The sequence below is a fragment of the Podarcis vaucheri genome (assembly GCF_965113315.1).
Source record: "Podarcis vaucheri genome assembly, chromosome: 3".
Classification (NCBI taxonomy): domain Eukaryota; kingdom Metazoa; phylum Chordata; class Lepidosauria; order Squamata; family Lacertidae; genus Podarcis; species Podarcis vaucheri.
In genome coordinates, this window is record NC_138761.1 from 46,368,960 (window position 1) to 46,395,581 (window position 26,622).

Sequence of the window (26,622 nt, forward strand, 5' to 3'; positions counted from 1 at the left end):
ACTTTTCATATGTATATGGAGCCCTGCATTTTCAGGGATAGAGGATCATTAATTATTTGGCTTTTATTTATATATTTGTTTGATTGAAGCTTACTGTCAACTGCTTTAGGACCCTTTCTGAGGGGCCTTTTTCTTGATATAGGTACATGAGTAAGTAGTTTCAAAACAGATAAATGTTTAGCCTACATATAGCACCTCTCTCTCTGTCTGGGTGTGTGTGTGTGTGTGTGTGTGTGTGTGAGAGAGAGAGAGAGAGAGAGAGAGAGAGAGAGATTTTTAGAGACGTTAAACAGAAACGTCTTCCTAATGTCCAGAACTTGAAGTTTTACTGAATGTGAAAATAAAAATGGGGATTGTTAAAAAAATAATAGTTGTGTAAATGAAACCGTCTTTCGTTACCCGGTTTTTTCTTGTGACATGATCTCTTCAAAGTCCCGCTCATATCAACAAAATTTGAACGTTTTAAAAAAGCAAACTTGGGGATGAAAGAGAAGTAGTGATTTACCAGATACAGGGACCATAAAAATAGGACCCACTGGAGCACAAGCTGTGACTCTGTGCTCAGTGGAAACGCTGCAATTAGAGAACAAAACCGACAGTCAAAACTCCACAGTCCTAGTCATGGGTTTCTTAATTACAACGTCACTTTGGTGAGGTCACAATGCTTCAGCACTTCGACTTCCTTATCAGCAAATTGGGAACACTTACTAATGAAGAGCAGCTTTTGTCAGGGTAGTGTATTGTTTGTAAAGCTCTTAGAGATGCTTATCTCAAGGGTGCCTGAGCAAAGAGTGCTGTTGTACCTATGCTTCCACCACTGGTGCAGAAATTGTGGGGGTGGGGGAGGTCGCTGTCAGGGATTAACAGAGGCAGCAAAGGTCAGCAGCTTTGCTTCAGCTAGCATGACTTTTCAATCCTACTTAAAAAACAAGTCATTGGTTGTTCACACTGCAGTTTTGTTTATGGAGGGCAGAGGCTAAATGTCTGCTACATGGATTTCAAAGGAGTTCAGATCCCCCACCAATTAAAGATTTAAATACCCTTAAATAAATAAAGATAGTAACTTATCCTTGATTAGGGCTTTATATGGTTTCAGTTTTACACAACACAATCCTCATCAGAATAATATGGTTGAATGCACTGGTAATTTACTACATACATATATATCCTGTCTTTCAACAATTCAGGAGGTTAACTCTAGATTTTAATACTAAAATTTAACAATAAAATATGATGAAGAAAATATAACTAAAATAAGGAAATGCAAAACAAAACCCCATCGCCCCAAGTGAAACGATTTGTAAGAAACCAATGCCACAGATAAACCTACAGACGAATCACTTTGTTAAGATTGCATGAAAATAGTCCTAAACTATATCCCACAAACAGCGGGTCATGCAAATGCAATGTGCAGTATCTGATGCTGTCCCTTTCACTGAATGAGGACATCCATCAGTGGAACAGAGGAGGCAATTTTCTGTGATCCACCTGTCCCTCCCTAAATCTGCTCCAGAAAGTCAGCAGACTGTTCTACTGATGGATTTCTTCTGTCCATGGAGGGGACAGAACTGGATACCACCTAACAGAATAAACTTGGTAATGAAAAGGAAAAAGAGATTAAGTCAAATGAGTTTCTCTGAGAAGTGGTTTTCATAACTTGGGTACCTTCACACAAAAAAACACCATGTTTTGTCATCTCTGTCAAAATCTTGACGACTGGAGACACCTGAAGCAGGGCCTTCAGTTACACTTTAGCTTATATTTTTTGTACATCGCCTTGGGCATGTTTTGTGAAAAGACAGTCCAAAATATTGGAAAAACATAATATTAAAAGCAAGATTAGGTCTACACATGCAGCAAAAGAATATTGTGCAGCTCCTCTCACTAGATTGTCCATTTCACACTATACATGGGAGAGTGCATCTTCCAGTGTTTTCCAGAAGAAACAAATATTTCTAGCTAGGCTGTCAGAGAGGAAGTTTCCAAGTATGTCTGGCCCCTGACATACACATTTTCTATATACAGAAAGATTTCTTAATGTGGGAACATCCAAATAAGGATTTGTTTTCCTATTTCAGTCTAATGCAGGCGTCCAGCAAGAGCCACCCTACAAGATTGTGCTGCATGTGTAGATTGTCTGTCTCTTAAATCTATATAATACAAGAAGCTTGAAAAATTCTGGAGAAGTGGCTTTCAATGTCAATACTGACTTAATGATCCAAAGTTTCATATCGTGGCCATTCATTTATGGATTCAAAATGAAATTCTCTAAATACTCTTCTGAACTCCAAAATTTGCGATTTCCAACATGTTATCTTGATTGTACACCTGAACACAACACTTAGAATATTCAGAGAACTGTTTTGTTTTGTTTTATTGCTGTTCTGGTAACCAGATACTTATTTTGTTGCTTGAAGTGTTACATATGGAGAGTGGGGCACAGCCACCTGGTTCCATCTTACTTTCTAGGAAGTCCCTTTCCATAGTAATGTATCCATACTAGAGCACAGCATTGTGCAAAAGAAGCACCAGTATTGTAGCACCAAAACAACAATAGCAAGTGTCATTATGCAACTGTGCATGTTTCAGTACTCCTCTTTGGAAAAGAGCAGTATCCCAAGGGAAATCTTTTTTTCCTTCACTGAAGTTTCCAGATCCTAAATTATGTCTCTCTTCTCCACCCCGTTCCTTGAACACATTTCAAAATGAGTGTAAAATGGTGCCAACAAGGGAGGCAGGGTAGAGAATCAGATTAAAATTGCAATTAAATAATTAAATTGACAAATCAATTCCAAAGTTGCTTCTTATGCCAGCTATTACTTAACTCACAGACTACAGGAAATGTGGCTTAGAAATGTGTTCTAGGTTAGTATAATATGTCAGTCTATCGCTGATTCAAAGAACTTTGGCTACTGTAAATTCTCAGACAGTAACTGATGCAATATCAAAAGCAGTAGAGAAGTATAAATTTCCCGTTGTTTTAACTAGTGAATGAATCAAGTGTGCAGAAATCAAACGGTAGCATTTAGCCACTTACAGGCAACAGCAGAGCGTGTTTACATATCATCTGGCACTCAAAGAAGGAATATACTTGAATGTATTGCAAAGAACTGTGTGTGCAGCTCCAATAGTGAGGTGCATGTAATAAATAAAAGGCATGACACAGCTACGGAAATTATTGTCATTCACACACACATACATACCACAAACAACATAAAACACAGCACAGAAGCAACTAAATGTGATTACTGGAAATAACATGGAATTAAAATTATGTGATCTGGTTGAGAGTTCACTAATTATTTCTTTCCCCTAAGACAGGTATGAGGAATCATAACTTTTTTTGGATTTGAAATGAAAGATCTCATGCTAAATGTGCATATCAGTGTCTTCATTTACCTTTTCTCTCATGACTTTTGTTCTCCTCCAGTCAGATGGGGTGAAATCAACAGAGACCAACCTTTTTACAATTTCACTTAAAACTGGAGACTGATTAAAAAGTGGAGATGAACAGAATACATGTGACTGGCTGGAGTTTAAGACTAGGTAAAACACAGTATAAATGGTAATGTTTTGTTATGTTTTTATATATGCTGGAAACCTCCCAGTGTGGCTGGGGCAACCAAGTCAGATGGGCAGGGTATTATTATTATTTTCAAAGTTGCTTTATTCCTGGGATTTCCTTAGTTATGAGATTGTTAATTTAGCATATATTACAATGAAAATTTGTATTGTGACTGAGCTGCCTGCTGAGTTATTTTGACACTAGTCAGGGCCAGCCCTAGAATTAGGCAGGGAGGTAATTGCCTCTGGAGATATATGCTGGGGGAGGGCAACAGTGGCAGCTTTCAGGGTGTTCACCTGAACCTCCTAGCCATTGCTCTCTGTTGGAGACCATGTGCCCCTAAACTAGCTTGTTGACCTCATGTGCAGTGGGGAATGCTATCCCACTGACAGTCAATTTCTGAATGTGTATAGGGAGGGCACTTACCCTTGTTTCAGGCAGGGAAATGAATTGGCCAGGCTACCCACAAATACAACCTGATTGAATTTCAGACTTAAGCTTCTGAAAAATGTGATGAATATGCACACAAAGTTTCAGGTGTACTATTGAACAGTGGCCCCAACAACACAAAAAAGTTCCTGGATTCAATCCCTGTCATCTTCAGCTTGTATTTTTTAATTTTAAAAGTCTTTTGGGTATAAGGACATAAGAAACTGCCTTATACTATCCAACTATGAGTCCAACTAGCTCAATATTGTCTACATTGGCTGCCAGCAGATCTCCAAGGTTTTAGGCAGTAATTTTTCCCAGCCTTACCTTGAGATGTCCGGGACTGACCTTGAGATTCTTTTTATGTACAGCATGTGCTCTGTCACAGAACTATGGCCCTTCCTTATGCTGTAATGCCTGACAGCTCTTTGTGACCCCTTTGAAACAACTTTTCCATGTCAAGTATTTTACAGGTTCTCAAGTAGTTAGCTGTGAGGGTTGAAACTAGAAAGTGCCAGGTCTTTTTCTATTGCACTTTATCAATATTGTTCAGGGGGTGATGTAATTGTTTGGGGTTTGGTGAAGACATTCCGTATCACTTCAGCTTTAATACCAGTCTGGAGCCTTCCTTGTCTGCCTGCGTAAGCTAGATAAACACAGACCTGTGTGCTTTCTTCTAATCTCAGGATACTTACTCAGAGATCTTAGAATATGCTCTTATTTGTGAGCTAAACATTTCACTTTTCTTTTTGCCCGTTTGCCAGAAATCCATTTCTTGAATAAACACTTCACACATTGACACTCTTAAAGCTGCTAAATATGATAAATAAATAAAAAAGTATACAACCTTTCAGAAACGGTTAAACATCTCACTTCTGACAAATGAACAGCCAGACACTTTATGGAATCTCTGGGTCAGACATACCATTTTCTTTGTCTTCATTATGTGTGAAAGATTAACTTTCCATTTCAGCTCATCTACTAAACAACTGAACTTTTCTAAAATACACTTGGAGCATTATTCTCAAAACATAAGTAATTTTAGGAATTCTGCAAAGCTTTACTATTTCATAACTTATTTTTACTTGGCATTTTACAATGTCACAGAGAGACAATTTTTTTTTTTACCATTTTCCCGCCATATCAAATAATGAACCAGTATTTCTGTGCAACTCCATTACATGTAATCATGAGATAGACACTGTGTTGCACATAGTCACTTCAAAAAGAAAAAATCCAACCACATTAATCACATTAATCACCCTCCATCTAATCCATCACTGCAACTAGCACATCTATTCATCCAATGCACCCATGATTATTTTACCCATGATTAGCAGAATGTAACTAATCTCTTATTTATCTAAGCTTTCCTCTCACCCTCTATCCAAAAAAGTGTGTTTGAAGCATTTTGTGTGGTGAATTCTAAAGAAACTTTCATATACTAATGCAAGATCTGCAAAAGGAAGAACCAATTTTACTGTTGCGATACAGGCAAATGTTTTATATACATCATATACATCAAGTGATGGTGTATAAAGGGGAGGAAAAGGCATAGCACAGAGTTTTCCTCCTGCCTAGTGTCCCCTTGTCTCTAATATTAAACATGAAATATTTGAGAATGCTTATCTGTACAAAGGCAGGCTCATCATCCTTAGGTAAGTAGTAAGCACATGTCATAATGTACACACATTTTGCTTCATAACTCCTGATGGAATCTTGGCTATAAATACTTATGTCCTTTAGGCTGCCAAGGCATTCTGTGGCAGTTTTTAATATCTGGAACAGTCATCAGTGGTATAATTTTGTGAAATAAAATGCAAAGAAGAGGTGTTCAAATTGGAAATAGCTGATCAGAGTCCTTGGTACATCTATTGTGGTTTTGAGGGTTATGTAACTAATAATTTTATCATGTTTGTCCATCATTTATTGTGTTTATCTATAAGTTGCTTTAAGTTACAAGGTACCTATGCAGAACTTCATCCCACCTCTTCATGAGTATCTGATTTATTAAAAATAGTTCTAGTTTTCTGTTACTACAATCTTCCTTTCCCTTCTCAACAGAAATGTAACAATAGTTAGTGAAGGAAATGAGCCCCCCCCTTACGTTTTTGAACAGTGAATGTCTTCCAACAGACCACAGATCACGCAAAAATGAAGTACACATCAGCTGTTACACTGGCAATGAACATGAACTGCTTTCTGGAATCTGAAAACTATTGATACAATCAGTTTAAAGCATTGAACTTAATGTGGCATTCTTAATTATCATGCAGATTTCTAAATGGAATACTGTACTAGCATTCTCAATTATTCTTTAAAACATGTCCCACTGTATTTCCTAGTATAATACAAGCAACTCTTCAAAAGTGTAATTTTAAAAAAATCTGGCAGTTCCATGAGTAATTTCCATAAGATTTGGAAACGTGAATTTTCAGAAAAAAATATTTTCCATTGCTATTAAAGAAACTCTTAAAGCCGCAATGTTGAGAAAATTGCAAAAAGGAGGGAGAAAAAAGAAACCAGATTTTGTGCAAGAAGACTGAAGAGTCTTCAAAGACACAAACCCCATTAATGCTAACATCAATAATGAATTACGCAGTGTATCTGCTTTAATGTGCCTAATTAACTTTGCAATGAAGCCACATTTAATTATCCGCATTATTAATACTTTTATAGGAACTTCCCGCCCCCCTACTTTCCTTTGTATATAGTGGGTAGCTCAAAAGTACAGAATAAAAGTATTGTGCATCTGTTATTAGTCTGAGGAAGACGACCCATTTTTTTATGCAAAGCCCTGATTGGATTATTGTTTTAATCCTCTTGGAAGTGTTGTGTTAATTTTAGGAAGAGTCTGAAGTTTCTAGCTTTACTAGCATATTATATGAGAGCATCGTATACCAAGCAATACCCTATAAATTCTATTGGCAGAATCACAATTTGTCCTTTAAGACTTTGTTCCTTTTACTACCTAAAAAAATAGAAGCTTATTGGAATGTTAGTGGAATATGAAGCTTGGTCTGCTCACCTTTTATGTGTCTCTTCCAGGGATTTCTCTTCCATTTCATGGTCAATTTTAGCTGAACAACAGATAGAGAACAAGATTATATATAAAGTGTAATGCTATTATTTAAGCATTAATTTTCTTAAGCAGCAAAATTCTCCTTTTACACACTTCTGAAAGATAAAGCTCTGTATCACTGTGTGAGCACTAAACTTGTGCACTTGGCCTTGGTGTGAAAGAAAATACACCAAAATCACTTCCAGAGGAAGTTTTCGATACATGAAAAGTTATAGGTACTAAAACCAGTAGGTGAACACCTTGACTGAAGAACCAGGTTATGCAAATCACCAAAGTAGATGTGAAGCACATTCACAAGTTAATGACCTAGCCAATATATTTACATACTCACTTTGTTTTTCATTCCACCATCACCATATATATAGTGGATATATGGCAAGTTTGCACCAGTATGCTGCTTCAAAAAGAAAATGCCTGTATAAACCAATCGTGCTAAGACTAAATGGCCCATGTCAAAATGTCATGTATACATCATTGCTATTATCACTACAGTATTAGTATTTACAGTCACCAGAAAACTGAATTAGCACTGCCACAAAAATCCCTCACAAGCGGAATTTTGGTCAAATATTGACGTTTGAAAATTTCCTAACAATTTTAGCTGTATTGTGAAACAAGGGTGCTTAGTATTGTTATCATGCTTTATGATAATTACAGAACAGTCTGTTTTCTTGTGGTTGTTTATTCTCCCAAAACTGGATCCTTCCACATCAAATATTTTATAATACCATCCAGGATCAGTCCAAAATCTCTGAGTAATATGAACTTTACCAATTCTGCATGCAGAAGAACAATTTACTGGGTGACATCCAGTGAAGAAAAAGTGAAAGTCTTAGGCAGTCCCAATCCACTAGCAAAACTAAAAAAAAATCCATGTGTGGAACAAAATGTTGTAAATAAAGATGGATTCATCCAAACCTGATGGGAGCCTCCAAATTCCAGAGGAAAACTTGGTTGCAGATAGGGCAAATTGTTCCAAGGAATTGAAGCAACACAAAAACTAAGTGTATCACACTCCTTGACAGAATATGTATATCTAGATACAACCCACAGTTATGAGGCAGTGCACTGTACATTGTACATGCCTTCTGAACTTCATGTAACTTGAATGTTTATAGTAGTAGATAGGTAGCCGTGTTGGTCTGCCATAGTCAAAATAAAAAAAATTCCTTCCAGTAGTTGGTCTTTAAGGTGCTACTGGAAGGATTTTTTTTTATTTTGAATGTTTATATCGCACATTTAACCACAACCTTTTTAAAACATGGTTTTTCTAGACATGGTTTGGACTATTTAAAAAATCCTATGTCCCAGTTTCTGAATTTCATCAGTAGATAAAGCTCTTGGAAAAATCTTTAAAAGAATTTAACAGCTGACCCTAACTACCTTAAAAATCTGCAGTGGGTGTTGCCAGATAAAAAGATACCAGACCACCTATATTGCTAAGACCTACTGACCAAAGAAAGAAAGAAAGGGTGATGGACACGCCAGCTTCAGCAACCCACTGAAATGATGGCCAAATCTAAGATCAACCTAGATATTTCATTCTAAGACTGCAACTTTAAATTAAAACAAACTGTGATTGGAGTTAAGTAGATTTCAGTTGGGAAAATCATTGCATAACTCTATCTGAAGCACAGTTTTAACATTTTATTTTAAGTATTCCTCAAATACAAATGCTAAAGCTTACCACAAAAATGCAGTGCTTGCCTCCAAGAAACTTGCACTGCTAAAAGTCTAGCGCTGCTTAGTGATTAACTAATGTAGAACGGTGGGTTAGAAAATGTATCTGCACTGTAAACAAAGTCATATGGGAGCATCGCTAGCTCATTTCCAAGATCACTCTGTTCTGACCAGATTATTTGAACTGGCGACAAGGTTTTACCACCAGGACTATTTAGGTGGTTTATACAATCTTACACATCTAGTTTGTAACCATAAAAAAGGAGACAGATGTTGCCCAATTTATTTTCAGAAAGTACTAAAGGATTACACCATTAAAATGTGATCCAAAGCAGAACAAGCTTATCAACTACATTTCTGTAGTAGAAAAGGAGTATCATCACAATGCATTTCGTTAGAGGAAGCTGGATAATTTTAGATTTTTGCAAAAGTAGGCTTCCTTGTGAAGAGGGTAAGACACAATGAGACTACCAGCTGACGCCTCTCCAGTACCATAAGCAGGATGGAAACATGTATGTGAGGCATGTAGTGCAGGTAAAAATGGGAAGTAGGGCAGACTTTTGTTTAAGTATGTCTGTGGATCAATTATTTAAAAGAAAATAACAAAAGCTAATAAAATAATAATAATAATAATAATAATAATAATAATAATAATAATAATAATAATACCCTGCCCATCTGACTGTATGTATAAAGGGATAGAGGGCTGGTGCATCAAACTGCTTGCTTGTGGTGAATAAGGGAGTCATTATACATTGCTGCCATTTTGCCTGTCCCACATTGTCTTCTATCCTCTTCCATTTAGCAACTAATGGTTGGAGAAAAGCTTCAAGTTAGGGGTAAACAGAGCTATTTTCTACGGCATAAAGTAAATGGGATTATTGTTACAGACAAGGAAGAATTAAAGCCAGCATAGCTAGCTAAAACACTGAAGGTCAGACAAGGAGTTAGATGCCAAGATCTGGAAGCTGGCAGGCAAGAGCTAATGCTGAGACTGCCAGAAGACAAAGCAAGTTTATAAGCATTTGAGGCTTAAGGTGAGAAAGCACTAGAGTTGCTGCCCCAAAGTGGTTTGATACCAACCAATGCTTAAAGTGCTAGCAAGCTGCAGGGGGAAAAATACTTGGCTCTGCTCCTGTCCTTGTGCTGCAGAGACTTCTTAAAAGATCAAGATCAAGCATTAATCTCAATACTTCAGCATCCCTGTGACACCTCTGATGGATCTTCCTTGTGCTTTGTATCTATTCATTCTGATGAGGGAGGTTATATGTCCTTAATTTCAAAAGATTTCAGGTTTCTGAGGAAAGTGCCTGAGGTTGGACACCATTCTGGAAATCTTCTGCTAGTTACACATTTGGAATCTGTGAAGCTCTTGAGATATTTGCTTTCTCTGTGACATCAGATGGGTCCTGCTACCAAATGACTCATTTTTTCATGAAGATGAGGTTATCAAAAGTAAAAGGAAAGAAATGACTGTCCCTAACAGACACCCTTTTAGAGTTGCAGGGCTTGTTGGTTATCTATTTATCATTCTGGAAATAATTCTGCTGCAGCAATTAAACCGGGACTCAAAAGCCATCTGAAACATTGTGCCTCAATGCCACTTCTTTTGCCATTGTCCTCAGCTGCAATCTTGACCCAAAGATTACTGAGTGCTATTACTGTTTCAAGCCACTGTCTAGCCTGAAGCTTTCTCAGTAATTTAAGCTATTTCTGCTGAATCAGATCCAAAAGTCTCCTAAGGGAATATCACAATTTCTCAGTGTAATTGAATATAAAATTGCATTTCAATAATAATCTCTTATTTTTAACTGCTGGTCTAAACTCTGAATCAGTTTGTATGTGTTCATTGGTACCCTCCTCCCCACCTTTTCTCATTTAGAATGTTAAAGAAGCAATTGCCTAATTTGCTATGACTTTCGTTATGATTCACCTCCACATGTTGCCAGTTTTCTCTATCTGTCCAAATTAGTGCCTTTACCATGAGTCATTGCAACCACAACACAATAGATTTGAGAACGTAAATATGCTGTTGAACTGAAAGCCAAAGAATGTAGGCAGTATATAAATATCCTATAGAAAATTCCTATGCTGTTTGGAAATTCCATTTTCCTTTCCCCAGAAAACACTCTATATAAACAGAGTGTTTATATTACCCTCATTTTTCCTAAATGGTCTTTGTGCGTGCAATCTACCTGAAACAACTCATCGATTATGCCTACGTAAACAACAAAAGCCCTTAGAAAAAAATATTGAGATCAAAAGCCTGTCAAATACTATGCAGGAAAGCAAAATCCTGTATAAACTCTTTCAAGCCTGATTTCAGCCCAGCCAGATAAAAAACAAAGGATTTCATATTACAAACTATATAACATTACTTTATTTTTGGAACTTAATCAAAAGGTTTTCTTCTCCATCTCTGTATTAAACTTTGTTCAAGAATTCAAAAGGAAAACAAGGGTGCTCAACCTCATGGTTTTCTTGTAAGGTAAATGCAGGGGGAAGGGCAGTTGAAGGCAAAAACCAGTAGGTAGGAAGGGGATATATAACCCTTCCTGGTAGTCAACTCACCTCTCACATGTCACTTAGTGGTTTTTGTTTTGTTTTTGAAAAAAAAGCATAGTTCTGCCACAACCAGGCTATCAAGTAATCCCTGCTGGGAAAAACAACTAAGAAGGCATTTGCCCGGGAGAATCAGAGAGCACAAGTTGTATTAAGCAACTTGAGGATGTGGACAAACTGCTTGGAGGGATGATTCCTACCACTGATACTTGTCCTTTCTGCAAAGCTGGGCTGGGTATGTGGACCTCATAGGTTGTGAAGGCCTAGTTGAGGGATGGAGTCATCCCTGCTGCACTTAAAGAGGTAGTAGTGAGACAACTCCAGATGATGTTGAATGATTATGATTATTTGAATCCTTTCCAGTCTGGAGTCAGGTTCAGTTTTGAGAAAGCCTTGGACATCTTGAAGGATGACTTCTGCTGGGGAATGGATGCTGGGGGTGGGGGAGAGTGTAACCATATTGTTCTCAGCAGCTTTCAATATCACTGCCCTTCTGAGGACTCGTCTGGGTTGAGACTGGGAGGCACAGTGCTAAGATGATTCTAGTCCTTATAGAAAACCATTATCAATTTCAATTTCAGTGGATTTCCTCTCCACTCCTTGGCCATTGGTGCCTCAGGGTCCTATTCTGCCTGCTACCCTATTCTTTACATGAAACCACTGGGAGAAGTCAAGAGCAGTTTGGCTCTTCCTCATTTTTCCATCTGCTCATCTCAGAAGACTGCTGAATTGGTGACAGGAGGGGTTACCAGGTTGGATGAAGGTGAACAACTGAAACTTCATCTGGATAAGACAGATGTGCTGTCAGCTGGGAAATTGTCCACTCTCAAGGGAGGTGTTCAATCAAGACTCAGATGGGCTTGCACTTCCTCTGAAGAGCCAGCTTCACAGCTTGGGTGTAATCTTGAACTTGGCAGTAATTGGGGCAGCTCAGGTTGGCCCAGGAATGGCTTTTAACAGCTTTGTCTGATACCCTACCAGTGACTGGGCTACCCTACCCCCATATGGTTTTTAACTTTATTCCTTAATCAACTTTCTAGGTTTTTTTATTTGTTTTTTTGGTGATCAGAGAGCTCTTCAAAGCTGCCATCAAATTAATTTGGAAATTATATGACTCCTTATGGAAATAACTTAGTTTTTTTCTCCAGAGCTTGGAAAAAGTCTCTCAAGTAGTGGGAGCAGCAGCTAGGAACCTTCCCCAACTCACATTTTAATGTGAGCCAGAAAAGAATTCAGGGGCTTTAAAATCCTGTCACTCATATGAGGCAGGCTGTTACAAGCCCCCTGGAGTCATCTTTGGCAATCACTCATAGCCGTGTAAGATTGTCTTCCATGAATACGGTCTTAACAGTGAGTCTGTAAGTGACTGTGGAGGCTTCAGAGACAGTGCTGATAGCTCTTGTTTCTTAGCTGATGGTACACTACCACTGAAGACGCCCAACAGCATTTCTTTCAAAGTATTTCACATCATTCCCAAAGTACAAGGTTCTAACCTTTAGAAATAAAAATAATTAGAAAGTTCCAAATGGAAAGGAAAATCACAATAACTATCATATTCGGTCCTATAGGAAATATCAGTCTGAGTTCTCCAGCAATTGGCTTGGAAACCTGAAAAATCTAAAATGGAGGTGAGAAATAAGCCATGGATTATGAAGTCCACTTTTGTGGCATTTTCTGTGAACATGACCCAAACATTTTACAGAATTCCTTAGATTTTGTTTTCAAAACATGTGGCCTTTCAAAGACAATTTGCAAGTGAAATAAACCAGAAGACTGAACACATCATATTTTTAATACTTTGAAAAGTATCACCATGTATTTGGAGACAAGTCAAAGCACAGCTTCAGCTTCCAGTTTTATGAAATTGTCAAGAAACAAATGTTAGGAAATTGTTTGCTACACAGAATATGAACTCATCAGAAATATATATTTAAAAGTAAAAAACTGCCTCTATTATCATTTAGAAATGGAACACAGAACAGGTAGAGGTGTTCTGAAATGCAATGCCAATTGATTGAGCTAATCTACACATATCTGTGGTTTCAAAATAGACTCTTTATTCACCATGTCGAAACATTGTTTCCATAACCTTCTTTTGATAAATCTTGGAAAGGTTCAATGGCACCTCATTATTTACCTTGACTAATGAATTTCTCCATGCTGTCTTTAAAAGGCTGGATGTGTTCTTCTAATGAAAACTGGCAAACTTTGCCCGCTTCTGTCTCACATCCTGAAAATTGAAGTAACACACTGCATTAGAATGAGATTCATTACAAACAGACCTAAGTCCCAGTATTGGCACTTACATCTGATCCCATGAACTGTTGGCTCCAGCAAGCTTTTATGACTGTTTTGTAATCACATGCAAATTCAACTGAAATAGTGTCAGACCCGTTTTGGATTGGCACAGTCAATGCCACTTTACTATGAATAGGAACTCTCAGGAACATGGCATGGGTGGAGAGAGAGACAAAGCTATGCCACGCTGATTCACCTACATGTCAATATAAGCCATTGTAATTTTCACCAATCCTCCTGCCTCCATTCTACATTCCATACTGGTTCAGCACTACATTCCATACTGTACCACTACCACTGGATGCAACCCAATGACCATAGTCTATTCAGATTCCTGGGGCCTAGGTTTGGTATCTGTGGACAAGACTGTAAGAAATGTGAATAATTGTACTTAAAAAAATAAAAGTTTAACCAACATTTACTGCCTGGTAGGAAACTTAAAAACAAAACTTCCATCTGTCTCAGAGAGGTAGGCTCATAAAATATATACACATATGCAAAGTAAACCATATTTCTAAACTTTGTGGAATTGACTACTCAGCTACAGTAATCTACCAAGGCTCAGATCACACACACTTGTAAACATGCTTAACTATACTACCATGTGAATTCTATTGACCTCAATGAAACCATTCATGCTTACAAAGTTAAAAATATACTTAAGTGTTCATAGGCTCAGTGCCTAAACAAATGCAATGCTAGGTCAATTTCACAGCAAGTGCAAGAGCTGCAGTGCAATACAAACTTCATTTGATAGACTATGTGGTCTCTGACTTTTGTTGTGTCTTCAGGCAAAACCAAAATGCTTTATGTGCTTATTTTTTGTGGCAGCTATGGCATAGTCATGATAAAGGATACTCTATATCTTCTCCAAATGACTGAGAGCTGGAATAACTCCTCTTTAAGGAAAGCTTACAACATTTGGGGATTTTTAATTTAGAAGAAAAAGATGAGTGGGCGGGGTGTGTGATAGAAGTGTATAAGATTTGACAAATTCATGATTAGTAAGGCTATCAATAGCTGGTAGTTATGATAGCCCATGCACTATCAGAACAGTATGCTTCTGAACAGCAGTTTCCTGCAGTCATGAGCAGGGAAAGATTCCTTAGTTCATTTCCTCCTTGTGGGCTTCCTACAGTTGTCCACTGTGGGAACAGAATGCTGGTCTAGAGGGCATTTGGTCTTATCCAGAAGGCTATTCTTACATTCATAAAGAAGATTAGTTTTCATCCTCTTCAAAATGCTCAAGAAGGCCTTGCAGATCCCAGAAAAGAATCATGCAAATATATTCCAAATGTTTCAAGAAGCTAACATATATGTTTTGGTTATTCTCAGCTGGTGGCTCCTAGCAAATAATCACATTTCATGACTGCTTTGAAGTTTAGGTCATCTGCAGCTTATCCTTACCTCAAACCTGTATCCTCCCCTACAGCAAACCAGTGTGAATAGCTGCCACCAGCAGGGAAAACAAAACCCAGGCAGCCTTCTATCCACCATCACTCCAGACACAATTCTTTATGTGTAATAAGCACATATTTATCATAAGGTTAAGTGGGTTACTAGCTTGCTTAGAGAGTAACCAGACTTTTAATTTAAACCACAATCTCTGGTTCATATATAACATTAAGCTATGAACTTGAAGGTAAATGCTACCAAATGCTTCTCCCAGCCATGTGGGATGAGAAAGGATGGGGAACTACGAGTCAGTGGTTTGCTCAGGCTCAATTCCGCTAAACCACGGTTTAGCATTGCCTGTGAACTGAGCCTATGTTTCACTATCAGGTTTCAGAAAACAATGCTCTACTACAATTTATGGAAGAAGGCAATCAGATGCAGTGTTACATTCATTTTATTTTAATTAACAAAATTATAGACCACATTAAAAAAATAAGTTATTTGCACAAGACTGAAATATTTATAAGAAAACGCCAATAAAATCAACAGACACTTAAAAACACTTAACCATAATAAAATGATCAGCATATAGATATAATCTGTATTGTTTCTAGCCAATGCACACAGCACTGAATGATGGTTAAGCAACATTCCATGATACCTGGGACCACTGTCAGCACAGGAAGAATATCGGCTAATTTGCCAAGATGTTGATATTTTAAATGCAGTCTTGGATTCTGTGAAAATCCACATTCATCCAATGAGAAAAAACTGTGCAAGGTATTAATTTGCCTCCAGTCTTAAACCCACTTACTAGGGAGTAAGATCCACTGAATTTATGGAGGCTTATTTCAAACGAAATATGCATACAATTGTGCTATTTGTGAATCAGTCAAAAGACAAGAGCTGAACAAACATATGATCAAAGGTAAATTTCTGATTTGATATTCATGGCATACAGTCTTATTTCAGCTTAATTTTGTAGGTTGAGGGGTGCATGCCATAATTCATAATCTGTCAGATGTCATTCATCTGGGTATAAGTCTACAAAAAGACATCCAAATTTCCTCACATTTTAAGAATCTGCCCTTTTGGTTAGACAGTGAGGAAAATGGCGAGCACCTCTTATTTGGGGACTTTGAAAAGTTTCCCCAAATTTATTTTCAGAAATATATTAGGGATATAGATCTTACATATTCCTGGAAAGAGAAACGCCATCTGATCTGAGTACCATAGAGTCATATAGAAATGCTTGAAGTCGGTAACTTTAAAGGGAGTTCAGATTTAATGCAGGGAAACGAAGCCAGGTTTATCTGAATTGCACACTTTTCCATGAGAAGAGAAAGACCTCTCAATTTTCTTTTATTTATTTTTTTGGGTATTGTTAGGACTTATGCTAAGGACTGTTGAAGCTTCAAAAGCCTCTACAGACAGCTCCTTGTTTGGAGTTTTAAGGACAGTAAAACATGACTCACAGATTGACTGAAATCCTGGCTTTATTTTACATATGGTTTAGGTTTAGGAGTCTGCATGCAGTGATGTTTCAGTCAATTAACCCTTTCAGCAATGTTTGCACAGGCTACTGAAGTATGTGGGTGCAGCACTAATGATTAGCTTGCCACAGCAATGTTTACGTGGAAATCCTAAGAGGTTTTTAAGCAGCGGTCATGAAAACCACTGTTGAGTTGAGTAGTCCTATTACCTTGAAATGAATTATGTCAATATTAGCAGTGTATGTGGGTTGTAGTTCATTAGCCTTCAGGACCATAGCCTTAAAGTACTCTTACATGCCTGCAGCCCATGTCAAAGTGACATGGACTCAGCACGACACGAAAAGCAGCAGCAGGAGGGCTCCTGACAAGAAGTCTGCATCAACCTCTATAGGAACTGCTGACCTGGGTCCGCTCTGGGTGAGCCAGAATGCAACTGGTCAGATCTAGGAAGATTGTTTTGTATTTCTGAAGTTTATCTGACACACCACTCTCAGCTATGAAAATGACTTTCCCTCCTTAAAACACACACAAAATTCAGCTATTACAGGACTGAAGTCATTTCTAGAAGAATGAAAAACACTTAGAAAAACAATGAAAAGTACATAGCATAATGCAAAAGTGATATGTCTATGGAGGTTATACCAAAATTGTAAACCACTACAAAATGGGTACAGTTGCGAGAAACATAAGCATGTTTAAGTGTCTGACGGTGTCAGGATTACCTTTACTGTCTTTTAATTGAGTCTAGTGCACAGATTTCTGCATGAACATGAAGGGGGCAGATGGAGACGTAGAGAAGGAAAGCCATTCCTTTATAGAAGAGTCTTTGCTTACATTTCAATCCAGCATCTTCAATGCACAACTGGTGAGCTTAATTTTTCATTGTAAACTGCATCTACTGAGTGTATACTGGACCAATTCACACAATCAGTGCGATGTGTTTGCAGTAACGTCACCCAAAGTCTTCTTTTTACTAAGCAAGATCCACATCCCTGTGAACTTGTTGATAGCAAATCCCTGTTTCTGGAAAGAGGGTGATATCCCTCTGTGGCCTATCCCACCTCCATGAACACTCAAGAAACCTGAGCACCCAGTAGCTGAAAATGTTACGCCCCCTGTTGCAGATGGGGTTTCAATTGTTGAACTGTGGCAGTGCTGAGCTGCAATTATGTCATACATTAATATATCCAAATGACTAGTCATAATTTAGTCCAGGGATCAGCAACATTTTTGGGTCTGTGTGGGCACAACAGCAAACCAGAGAACCTATTGTGAGCAACAATATAACCTATTGGCTATAATAAAATGTTTCTTTCAAGCCTAATTTGAGTGGGGTGGAACAGGAGAACATGTGAGCACCAGGGAAGCACCTGTTGGTGCCTATGAGCCCCCAGACACCACATTGGAAATCCCTGATCTAGTTTTATCTATGCTCATTGATTATGCTCCTAATCAATTTTGGAGCCTATTTTTTTTAAAAAAAGAAATAGTTTGCAATGGAACATCTTCCAATGTGCCTAAATATACTTTTTTTTCAGCGACAGAACCAAACTTCAGATGTGATTGAAAGTAGTGGAACTGTAGCCAAAAATACTGGGACTTGAAAATATACTAATTTCAGCAATATTTTCAACAAACGCTAAGATGCAAGGGGTGGGGAACCCTGCAGGAGTTGACACAAAGTCCTAAACTTAAAATTCTCCTGTATCATTCCAATGCAGTAGCAGCCTTTCTCTTTAACAAAGCAAGTTGATTTAAGTATTGTAGCAAGTGCTAAAATTTCAAGTGTGGAATGACAGAGTTACTGAAAGTTATTACTCGACATGACTGCATCTAGGAGGTCTGCTGACAGCCCGGAGAGATCAAAAGCAGATCAGGTTGCTTAACAAACTATATGTCACTGAACTGAGAAAGGCTAAACTGAGAATCCTGGAGAGCTGTGAAATCGGGGAGCAATTGATGGAGCCAAACCAGTAGATATATTAATAAAATCCCAAGCTGTCTCGGGTCCTTTGTTTATTAGAGTGTCTGGTACATAACAGATTAATGTCCAGCCACATAATGCTTTAAAACAAGGGCAGAAGAAATTGGGGGCAGCTGAACAGAATGATTAGTGAAATGTTACATAAATAGTTATGAAAACTGGACATGAAATTCGTGCTCTAAAATAGAAGAAATACCCCAATATGCTCTTTTGAACGTCTAAAATTGCATCTTCTTTACATAATACCTCTGAAGTTCCCCCTCACGCCAGTATTAGCAGTCTCCAGTGCACAGTACTGCTCATAAAACAAACAGGGAAAATAAAAAGAAGGAACCTGTGCAATCATCCTGAAAACATATATAAAAACAATCTATCCCCACAAAATTTTCCCTTTTAAGCACATGTGCACCCAAGCTTATCATTCTGATTACACACCATAAAGAAAACATTTTACATTATTATAAAAATAGTTTTAAGTTAGCCTGATTTCCCACAGATTGCTAATACGCTGAGACAGTCAGATGTAGCCACACAAGCTAGCTGTTGCTCCATTTTTATGTAGCACAACTTTCAAAATATACATAGGAATTTCAGAGGAAATAGCAATCCCATTGCATGATTAGATTTGGAAGGGCAGAGACAAATGCACTTTACAACCAGCAATTACTGGGGAATAAGCGGTGCAGGTATATCACTTTGGAAATTATTTTGTGCACCAACTTTGCTCATTAATATAGTCATTCTTATTTTCTCAGTTGTGGAGAGAGAGGTACAAACCAACAGTTTTATACTTAAGTCTCAATGAAAAGTCTGATTTAGAATTTGAGCAGATAGATGACCCTCAGACTGGTTCAGTGCTAGCTCTTCCATGGACCCTATGAATTTGTCCTTATCTTATTTTTGGTCTTGTCATTGTCCTCCCTCTGCAAGCCTTACCAAACAAGTTAAGCTTTCTACTACTAAACGCGGGATACAAGACGCAGAAGTGGTATGGACACAGTTGAAGAAATTTCCTGTCGGTCTCAGCATGGATTTGCCCACAACCCAGGAACTAAAAGGTGCTGGATAAGTGTCTGGAGCTAGGATAAAGCTTATGGCTTACATCTTAACCCAACTTCCACTGTCAGGATCATCAGGTGGGCAGGGTTTTCATTCACAGGATGTACAAATGAACATAAGAGGAGCCCTTCTGGATCAAGTCAAAGGCCCATCTAGCCCAGTATTTAATTAGCTAAAGGCCTGGGAGAAGAGGAATGCTTTGCTCGGTGCCTAAAGATGCGTAACATAGGTGCTAGGTGAGCCTCCCTGGGGAAAGCAGGTTGTCAAGATGTTCTCACGATGGCCAGCCAGATGCCTATGGGAAGCCTGCAAGCAGGACTGGAGTGCCACAGTACTCTCCTCAATTGTCATTCCCAGCAACTAGTATTCAGGTGCATAATGCCTCTGACATTAGACTCTTGAGAGTCCCATGGACTGCAAAAAGATCAAACCTATCCATTCTGAAGGAAATCGCCCCTGAGTGCTCACTGGAAGGACAGATCCTGAAGCTGAGACTCCAATACTTTGGCCACCTCATGAGAAGAGAAGACTTCCTGGAAAAGACCCTAATGTTGGGAAAGATGGAGGGCACAGGGAGAAGGGGATGACAGAGGATGAGATGGTTGGATAGTGTTCTCGAAGCTACAAGCATGAGTTTGACCAAATTGCGGGAGGCAGTGGAAGACAGGAGTGCCTGGCGTGCTCTGGTCCATGGGGTCACGAAGAGTCGGACACGACTAAATGACTAAACAACAACAATGCCTCTGACTACAAGCAGAAGGGAAGTGGAGGGCTTCACTGATCTATCCTTCCCCCTCTGCCCTTTGAAAATCTGTTCCAGAAGGTTGGATGAATTTCTGGAGCAGAATGAGAGGCTTGTAGGTAGCTGCAGGGAAAGGGGAGACAGGCAAAAAATGCTGCTTCATCCATGAACTTGAGCAGGAGCCCCTGCTCGATCCCAGTTCCCTTCATGAATGGAAGGATTCTTCCATTTGTGTAGGGCTAGGTAGGATCCAGGCCTCTGAATGTAAGTTTTACTAGCTCAGGGGAGACAACGTGCGACAAGGCCTTCTCCATGGCAGTGCCCCATCTATGGAACACCTTCCCCAAGAAGATGCCTCTGCCCCTCATACTGATGACATTTAGACACAAACTGAAGACATATTTGTTTAGTCAGACTTTTCAGATATGAATCGCAACCAAAATTTCAGAAGCTGGCATTGTTTTTGAATTTTTTTGTTTCTTTCTTTTAGAGATGTATTTTTAGATGTTTTTAATTATTGCTTGATTATTCTGTGTTGTTCACTGTCCTATGCTGTCACAGGAGGAAGGGCCATAAAGAAAGAAAACTGATGGCAAGGAGCATATATGACAGTATGCATGAGGAAAATAAGAGTATGCTTGAGCCTCTATGTACATGCAAGGAATCTGTGTTTGTGCAAGTAATAAAGAGACATATGGTGCGGAATGGGGAGTAAGAGTACATATCTGTTTAGTTTAGAAGTTATTTGGAACCCTCCCTCTCCACAAAAAGAGTATTCTGCTATTACGATGAGCATCCAATGGTTTATAAAACTTGCAAAAGCCATCGATAAATTCAGCTAAAGCCATTAAAAGGATTCTTTTCGTCAAGTCAAATTGCACTAGCTTTAATGCCATGCTAAATTTGCTGCTTTGAAAACCTCAGAAAATTGTTTCCTCATGTGAGAAGAAACTCATGTCATGTTTTTCCAACTGCTTGTGACTCTTAAGAGCTTTATCTTGCAGCCTTAATCACCAGTCTCCATTTAGAATGACACTGCTTGACTGTCATGTGCATGATCCGGAATTATATTAAGCCAGAAGCAACTGAGAGATGTTGCATGGCTTCAGATTGGCTTGTACAACTGAGAAGCATGGGAAATCTCCATTAATAATGGCAATCTCAGAACTTGATTATTGCAAGGTGGGGTGACTCTTGGGCCTCATCCCAAGGCTCCAGCTGATGTGAAATGCTGCGGCGAGGCTCGTTGGGGACAGACACTACTTGTGCTCTAAAGCTTGCACTGGCTGCCCACATGCTACAGGGGCAGCTTCAAGACTCTTAATAGTCTTAATTTACAAGGTCCTTAATACAAGGTCCAGGGCATCTGATGCCTTATAGCCCTGCTCAATCACTGTGTACTTCAGGGGAGCCTCTATTAGCGGTCCCCATGGCTCAGATACTTGGCTTGTATCCACAAGGAGCTGTGCCTTCAGCATTGTGGGTCCAATTTTCTGGATCTCCCTTCCAATTGAGGTCAGGCAGCCCCCTATCCCTCCTGAACTTTCAGTGCTTACTGAACACTTAAAATAAAAATCCACCAGGATTTTTAATTGTGGGACTCTGAAGAACATTTCCCAAAGGATCCAACACCAGCTTCTGGAATTGGAAAAGCAGAACCATTTCAAAGCATTATCTCCAACAGCCATCTCAGACAGATACCATGGTCCTTGGTATCAAAAGCCGCTAAGAATTCCAAGAGAACAACAAAGGCAGTTTCAGTTCCAAACCGGGTCTGAAACCTGTCTGAAATATATCTACAAAATCAGATTCATCTTGTAACGACATGTTCAGCTACCAAGACAAGAATATTAGCAACTGTCTATGGTTAAATAAACATCTGTCTTGTTGAATATATGTCGTGGTTTAAGACCATCCTGCTGCTTTGGAGAGCTAGATTAACAGAACAATCCTATACATGTCAACTCATAAATTAGCTCCACTGTGTGCAGCAGAACTTATTTCCAGGACTGCAGCCTAAATAGCCCATCAAGAATACTCTGGCACTTTTAACAATTTATATATTAAGCTCTGTGTTCTTAAATATTGTGCCATGCTTTCCGTGCAAGTTATTTCAGATTTTCTAAGTGATATGTCAGAAATTCCAAATGATGACTTCCCTCACAGCCCATTCACCTTCTCAAGACAAACCGCATAAGTTATTTTTGAAAAGCTCTAAATATGAGAAGTGCAATTTTAAAGGCTTATGTAGAATAACTGTTTTCTCTTCTGTAGAAGCTTAGTTTTGCAATCAATTGCTGATAACATGCACTTGAAGGCTTTTATTCATATCTGTGACATACATTTGGCTTTATGGACATCATATCTTTCAAACTTTAGATACACAGAGAGAAATTTTCTAAATGTTTCTCAAAAGGGACTGCAAACACGTACCTCGCAAGTCTTTTTTAAGTTTGCGGAGATCCTTCTGAAACTCTTCAAATTTTAACTGAGTAGCTTGAAAAAGGTCCTGTGGCTCTGGAAGAGGGAAGATGCACTGTTCTTTTCCAGCATCCTGACAAAGCATAAAATAAATAAAATTAAAATATTAAAATATTTGAAACTGAGATATGAGCTCAACTTTTAACACCTACTTATTAAAGCAAATATAATATCTAAGTAGTCAAGGTACAGGCTTGTTAATACCAGATAAATGGAATCCAACAAGCAAATAGGCAATATCTCTTGATAGCTCATTGTGTGCTCGTGGAAAAGATGAACTAGTCTCCAACTATATTTAAAACGGTAAAGAGTAGAGTAGAGTGGCTGGAGCCTCAAGATGAGTGGGATAGCTGTATTTTTCCAGCTGTAAAGCAGATGGAGATCAGGGCATAGTTACACAAGAACAGGGACTGGAAACCTGTAGCCATCGAGATGTTGTTGGACTACAACTGCCATCATACCTGACCATTGGGCTAACAACCTCTGAAGAGAGGAAAGAGACAGCTTTCTCATCCCTGCTCTGAAAGATAAACCGAAGCTCCCTGTGCCCATTAAGCCCAGTAGTAATGTGACCTGAAATTTATTTCCAGATTCATTTCTGCAAAAATGATGTACACAATTTCTCAGGGAAGGAGGCCTGAGCTAGTACCATTGCCTTCTCAAAAATATGGATATGCCAGGGTAACATGAGATTGCAATTTCCAATTCTAATTTCGGTGTATGCAATTTTTTATGCATGATTGTGAAGTATTAGCTTTTGTTGTAGATGGCATGTACAATCTTGAATGGATTGTTTTGGCAGATGTCTCTGACGCCACTGAGGGGTAAGCTTCAATCTACCCTTCTGGTAGTTTTTCTTTTAAAAAAAACATATTAGTTTGCTTATTGTATTTTTAAACTGTTGTAACCCACTCTGCGACCTTAGGGTGAAGAGCAGGCTAGAAATCTAATCTAATAACCATAACAACAGCAACAACATTTCACCTCGAAAACATATCCACATTCCTAGCAGATAATGGTCAATCAAAGCTATATGCAGAGCTTACTGTCACACTTAAACCACTAGAAGACAATGAATTAAGCTTCAGTGACAGAAGCAAGAAAACCAAAGCAAAAAAAGTTAAAATGGAGAAATTTATACCTACCTCATCAAAATTACGCAAATAATATGAGACGATATATGACAGAAGACTTCTGCTGTTGTCCTGTACAGGGGCAAAATTAAATAATGAAGCTATTGTGCATAAAATGTATCCAATTTTTGCTCATCATTTCTATTTTTTATACAGTTGGTGAACCATTAAACTAGAAGGTGAAGGAAACTTAGGAAGAGGACAAGAGCATTATAACTCAGAGCTATGTTAGCAGAGAAGCAAGAGCTGACATATTAAATCAGGATTAAAGGAAATAGAGTCCAATCTTGCATGCATATGAACAGAAAATTAAAGGGAGTGTTGAATGCCCAAAATATGAGGAAATGTGTACAGTCTTTTCTTTTATGCCTCGTTTCATCTATATCTAGCTGTTATTTTCAGATAGTAAAGGCCAATGGCAGAGAAATTAATGATGATAGGGATACCAATGGACAGAATGTAAAACTCTATTAATGATTCCTTAAACTGAAAGTTTCTGATCTATGTCTGCTTCAACTTAAACCACTGGATACTGTTTATAACTGAACAGTAATGCAATTAATAGGAAACAAATGCTGGAGCTTGAGGGCAGGTTATCCAATGAACTGTTGACAATATGTTTAAAGAGGACAAAACAAAGTACTTCTTCATGCAAATCACACACATAGTTTATGAAACTCATTGCCACAGGATGTTATGGTGGTCACTATAGATAGTGCATAGATACAGAATTAGACAACTACATTAAAGAAAACTAAGTTAAAGCCTATTGGCCAAGACAATTGAAACATTGGCCAATTTAGAGGCACTATACCTCCTGCCCACCTAGCAGTTCGAAAGCACCCCTAAGTGCAAGTAGATAAATAGGTACCGCTTACTAGCGGGAAGGTAAACGGCGTTTCCGTGTGCTGCGCTGGTGCTGGCTCGCCAGAGCAGCTTCGTCACGCTGGCCACGTGACCCGGAAGTGTCTCCGGACAGCGCTGGCTCCCGGCCTCTTAAGTGAGATGGGCGCACAACCCTAGAGTCGGACATGACTGGCCCGGACGGGCAGGGGTACCTTTACCTTTTATACCTCCTGTGACAAACATTGGATAACATTCTCCATTATGCCCTGCTTGTAAATTTCCCCGAGAATTTCTGGGAGGCAACTGTTAGAAACAAATTTCTGGGCAAGATGGAACAATGGTCTGACTAAGAATAACCTTTCTTATTTTCTTAAAAAGAAAAGAAAAAGCACAACAATTTAATTTAGAATCACTAATAAAGGAATCTGCATGAAATTCAAAGTTCAATACAGATTCAGTTTGGAAAATAAGCAGATGTAATGATAAAACACAACAATTTCACTACAACTTTCACTATGTAGAAAAGGAGGGTTGTCATTTTCATAAGTGATCCCTAAAGCATATTCTGAAATTTCAAGAAGTGTGCTGTGGACACAGCAAGTATAAATGAATCCAATTTATTTGGCATTTTTTGACATTGTATCATGGAGCTACTTAAGCTTTCACATCAAACAACGCCAACATCAGTGTGCTGGACTGCCAAGATCAGTGTGCTGGACATCACATTTGAACAGGAAGACAATTGCCATAGATGCCAAAGTCCCCACCACTTATAGAGAAGTCAGAGTCTGAAGGCTACAGCCTCTGGTGTTGTCTGCCAGCCTCTGGTGTGCAGTGATGATGTGAGTTGCCACATTCCATGAATTGTAAGCCTCTCAGTAGCTTGATCCAGATCCACTTCAGAATGGATGGGATCTTAGTGTCTGTTGTCCAATGTGAAAAGACTCGCAGAGGATACATACTCACACCCAAACACCATTTCTTATGCTTTCAGCCATTCATAGTAATTTCTGTTAAACATTCCGCACCTCGGGTGCTGCATGCAGAATTGTTCCCAACATCAAAAATCACAATCGGGGGTGGGGGTGGGTTCTTTTCACTTTTCTACTTTTATAGACTTATTTCTAGTATTAAAGGAAATTTGACACCTAGTTGACTATTGATAATTTTTGGCTAGTATTTGTTTCATTGTCTTTGGTCACTTCAGACATTACCAAATAGTGTTCAAAGTGGCCAAATAGAAAGAAATGCTTCATTCCAGTATGTATTCATGGCCTTTCTCAACAAAGTCTTAAAGTGATGCAATGCTAAAAGACTGTATTTCAGTAACTGACATCAGTAATGGGATGGGACCAATCAATGATCAAGATGGGAAGCTTCCTAGAAAAATGAATCCTGCAACAAAATTCATCAAGTTACTTTTTTGCAATTAGCAGTGTTGCTTAGCATTCAAATCTCTTCTACTTGCTTCCAAGGGTACATGTGATATATAATTATATCCTTAAGACTTTTTTCCATTTGTAAATGCTTTCTATGCTTTGTAGACAATCTTGTAAGCAAATTAAGAGCTTGTTCACATAAGGTTATCCTGAGAGAACAACTACTTAACGTCTTTCTACGTTTCTGATTTCTGATTTCTTGCTAATGAAAAAAAAGAGAACCTGCTAGATTAGCCAAACTTTTGATATAATTCTTGCTAATTAGATACATTCATGAGGGATACATGTATTAAGGTCTGATCATGTAATGTGCACTATCACCATTATCTTATATATAAATGGTGGGAAGAAGAGTTTAAATGCAATAAAACATAGAAAGTGTACTGTTGACGGAATCTCTGAAACATTTGGTTATCTAAAAGTATGAAAACAAT

The 26,622-nt window shown here is 38.5% G+C and overlaps 1 protein-coding gene across 1 annotated transcript in view; it reads right to left on the reverse strand.

Moving 5' to 3' along the window:
* Nucleotides 1-26,622, reverse strand: part of FMN2 (formin 2) — a 152,744-nt gene that overhangs the window by 17,070 nt on the left and 109,052 nt on the right. Inside the window, exons 12-15 of the mRNA XM_082214968.1 lie at nt 23,916-23,975; nt 22,723-22,843; nt 13,456-13,548; nt 7,023-7,074 (exon numbers count right to left, since the gene is read on the reverse strand). Of these exons, the coding sequence (XP_082071094.1) occupies nt 7,023-7,074; nt 13,456-13,548; nt 22,723-22,843; nt 23,916-23,975 (326 nt within the window). The remainder of the gene's footprint in view (nt 1-7,022; nt 7,075-13,455; nt 13,549-22,722; nt 22,844-23,915; nt 23,976-26,622) is intronic.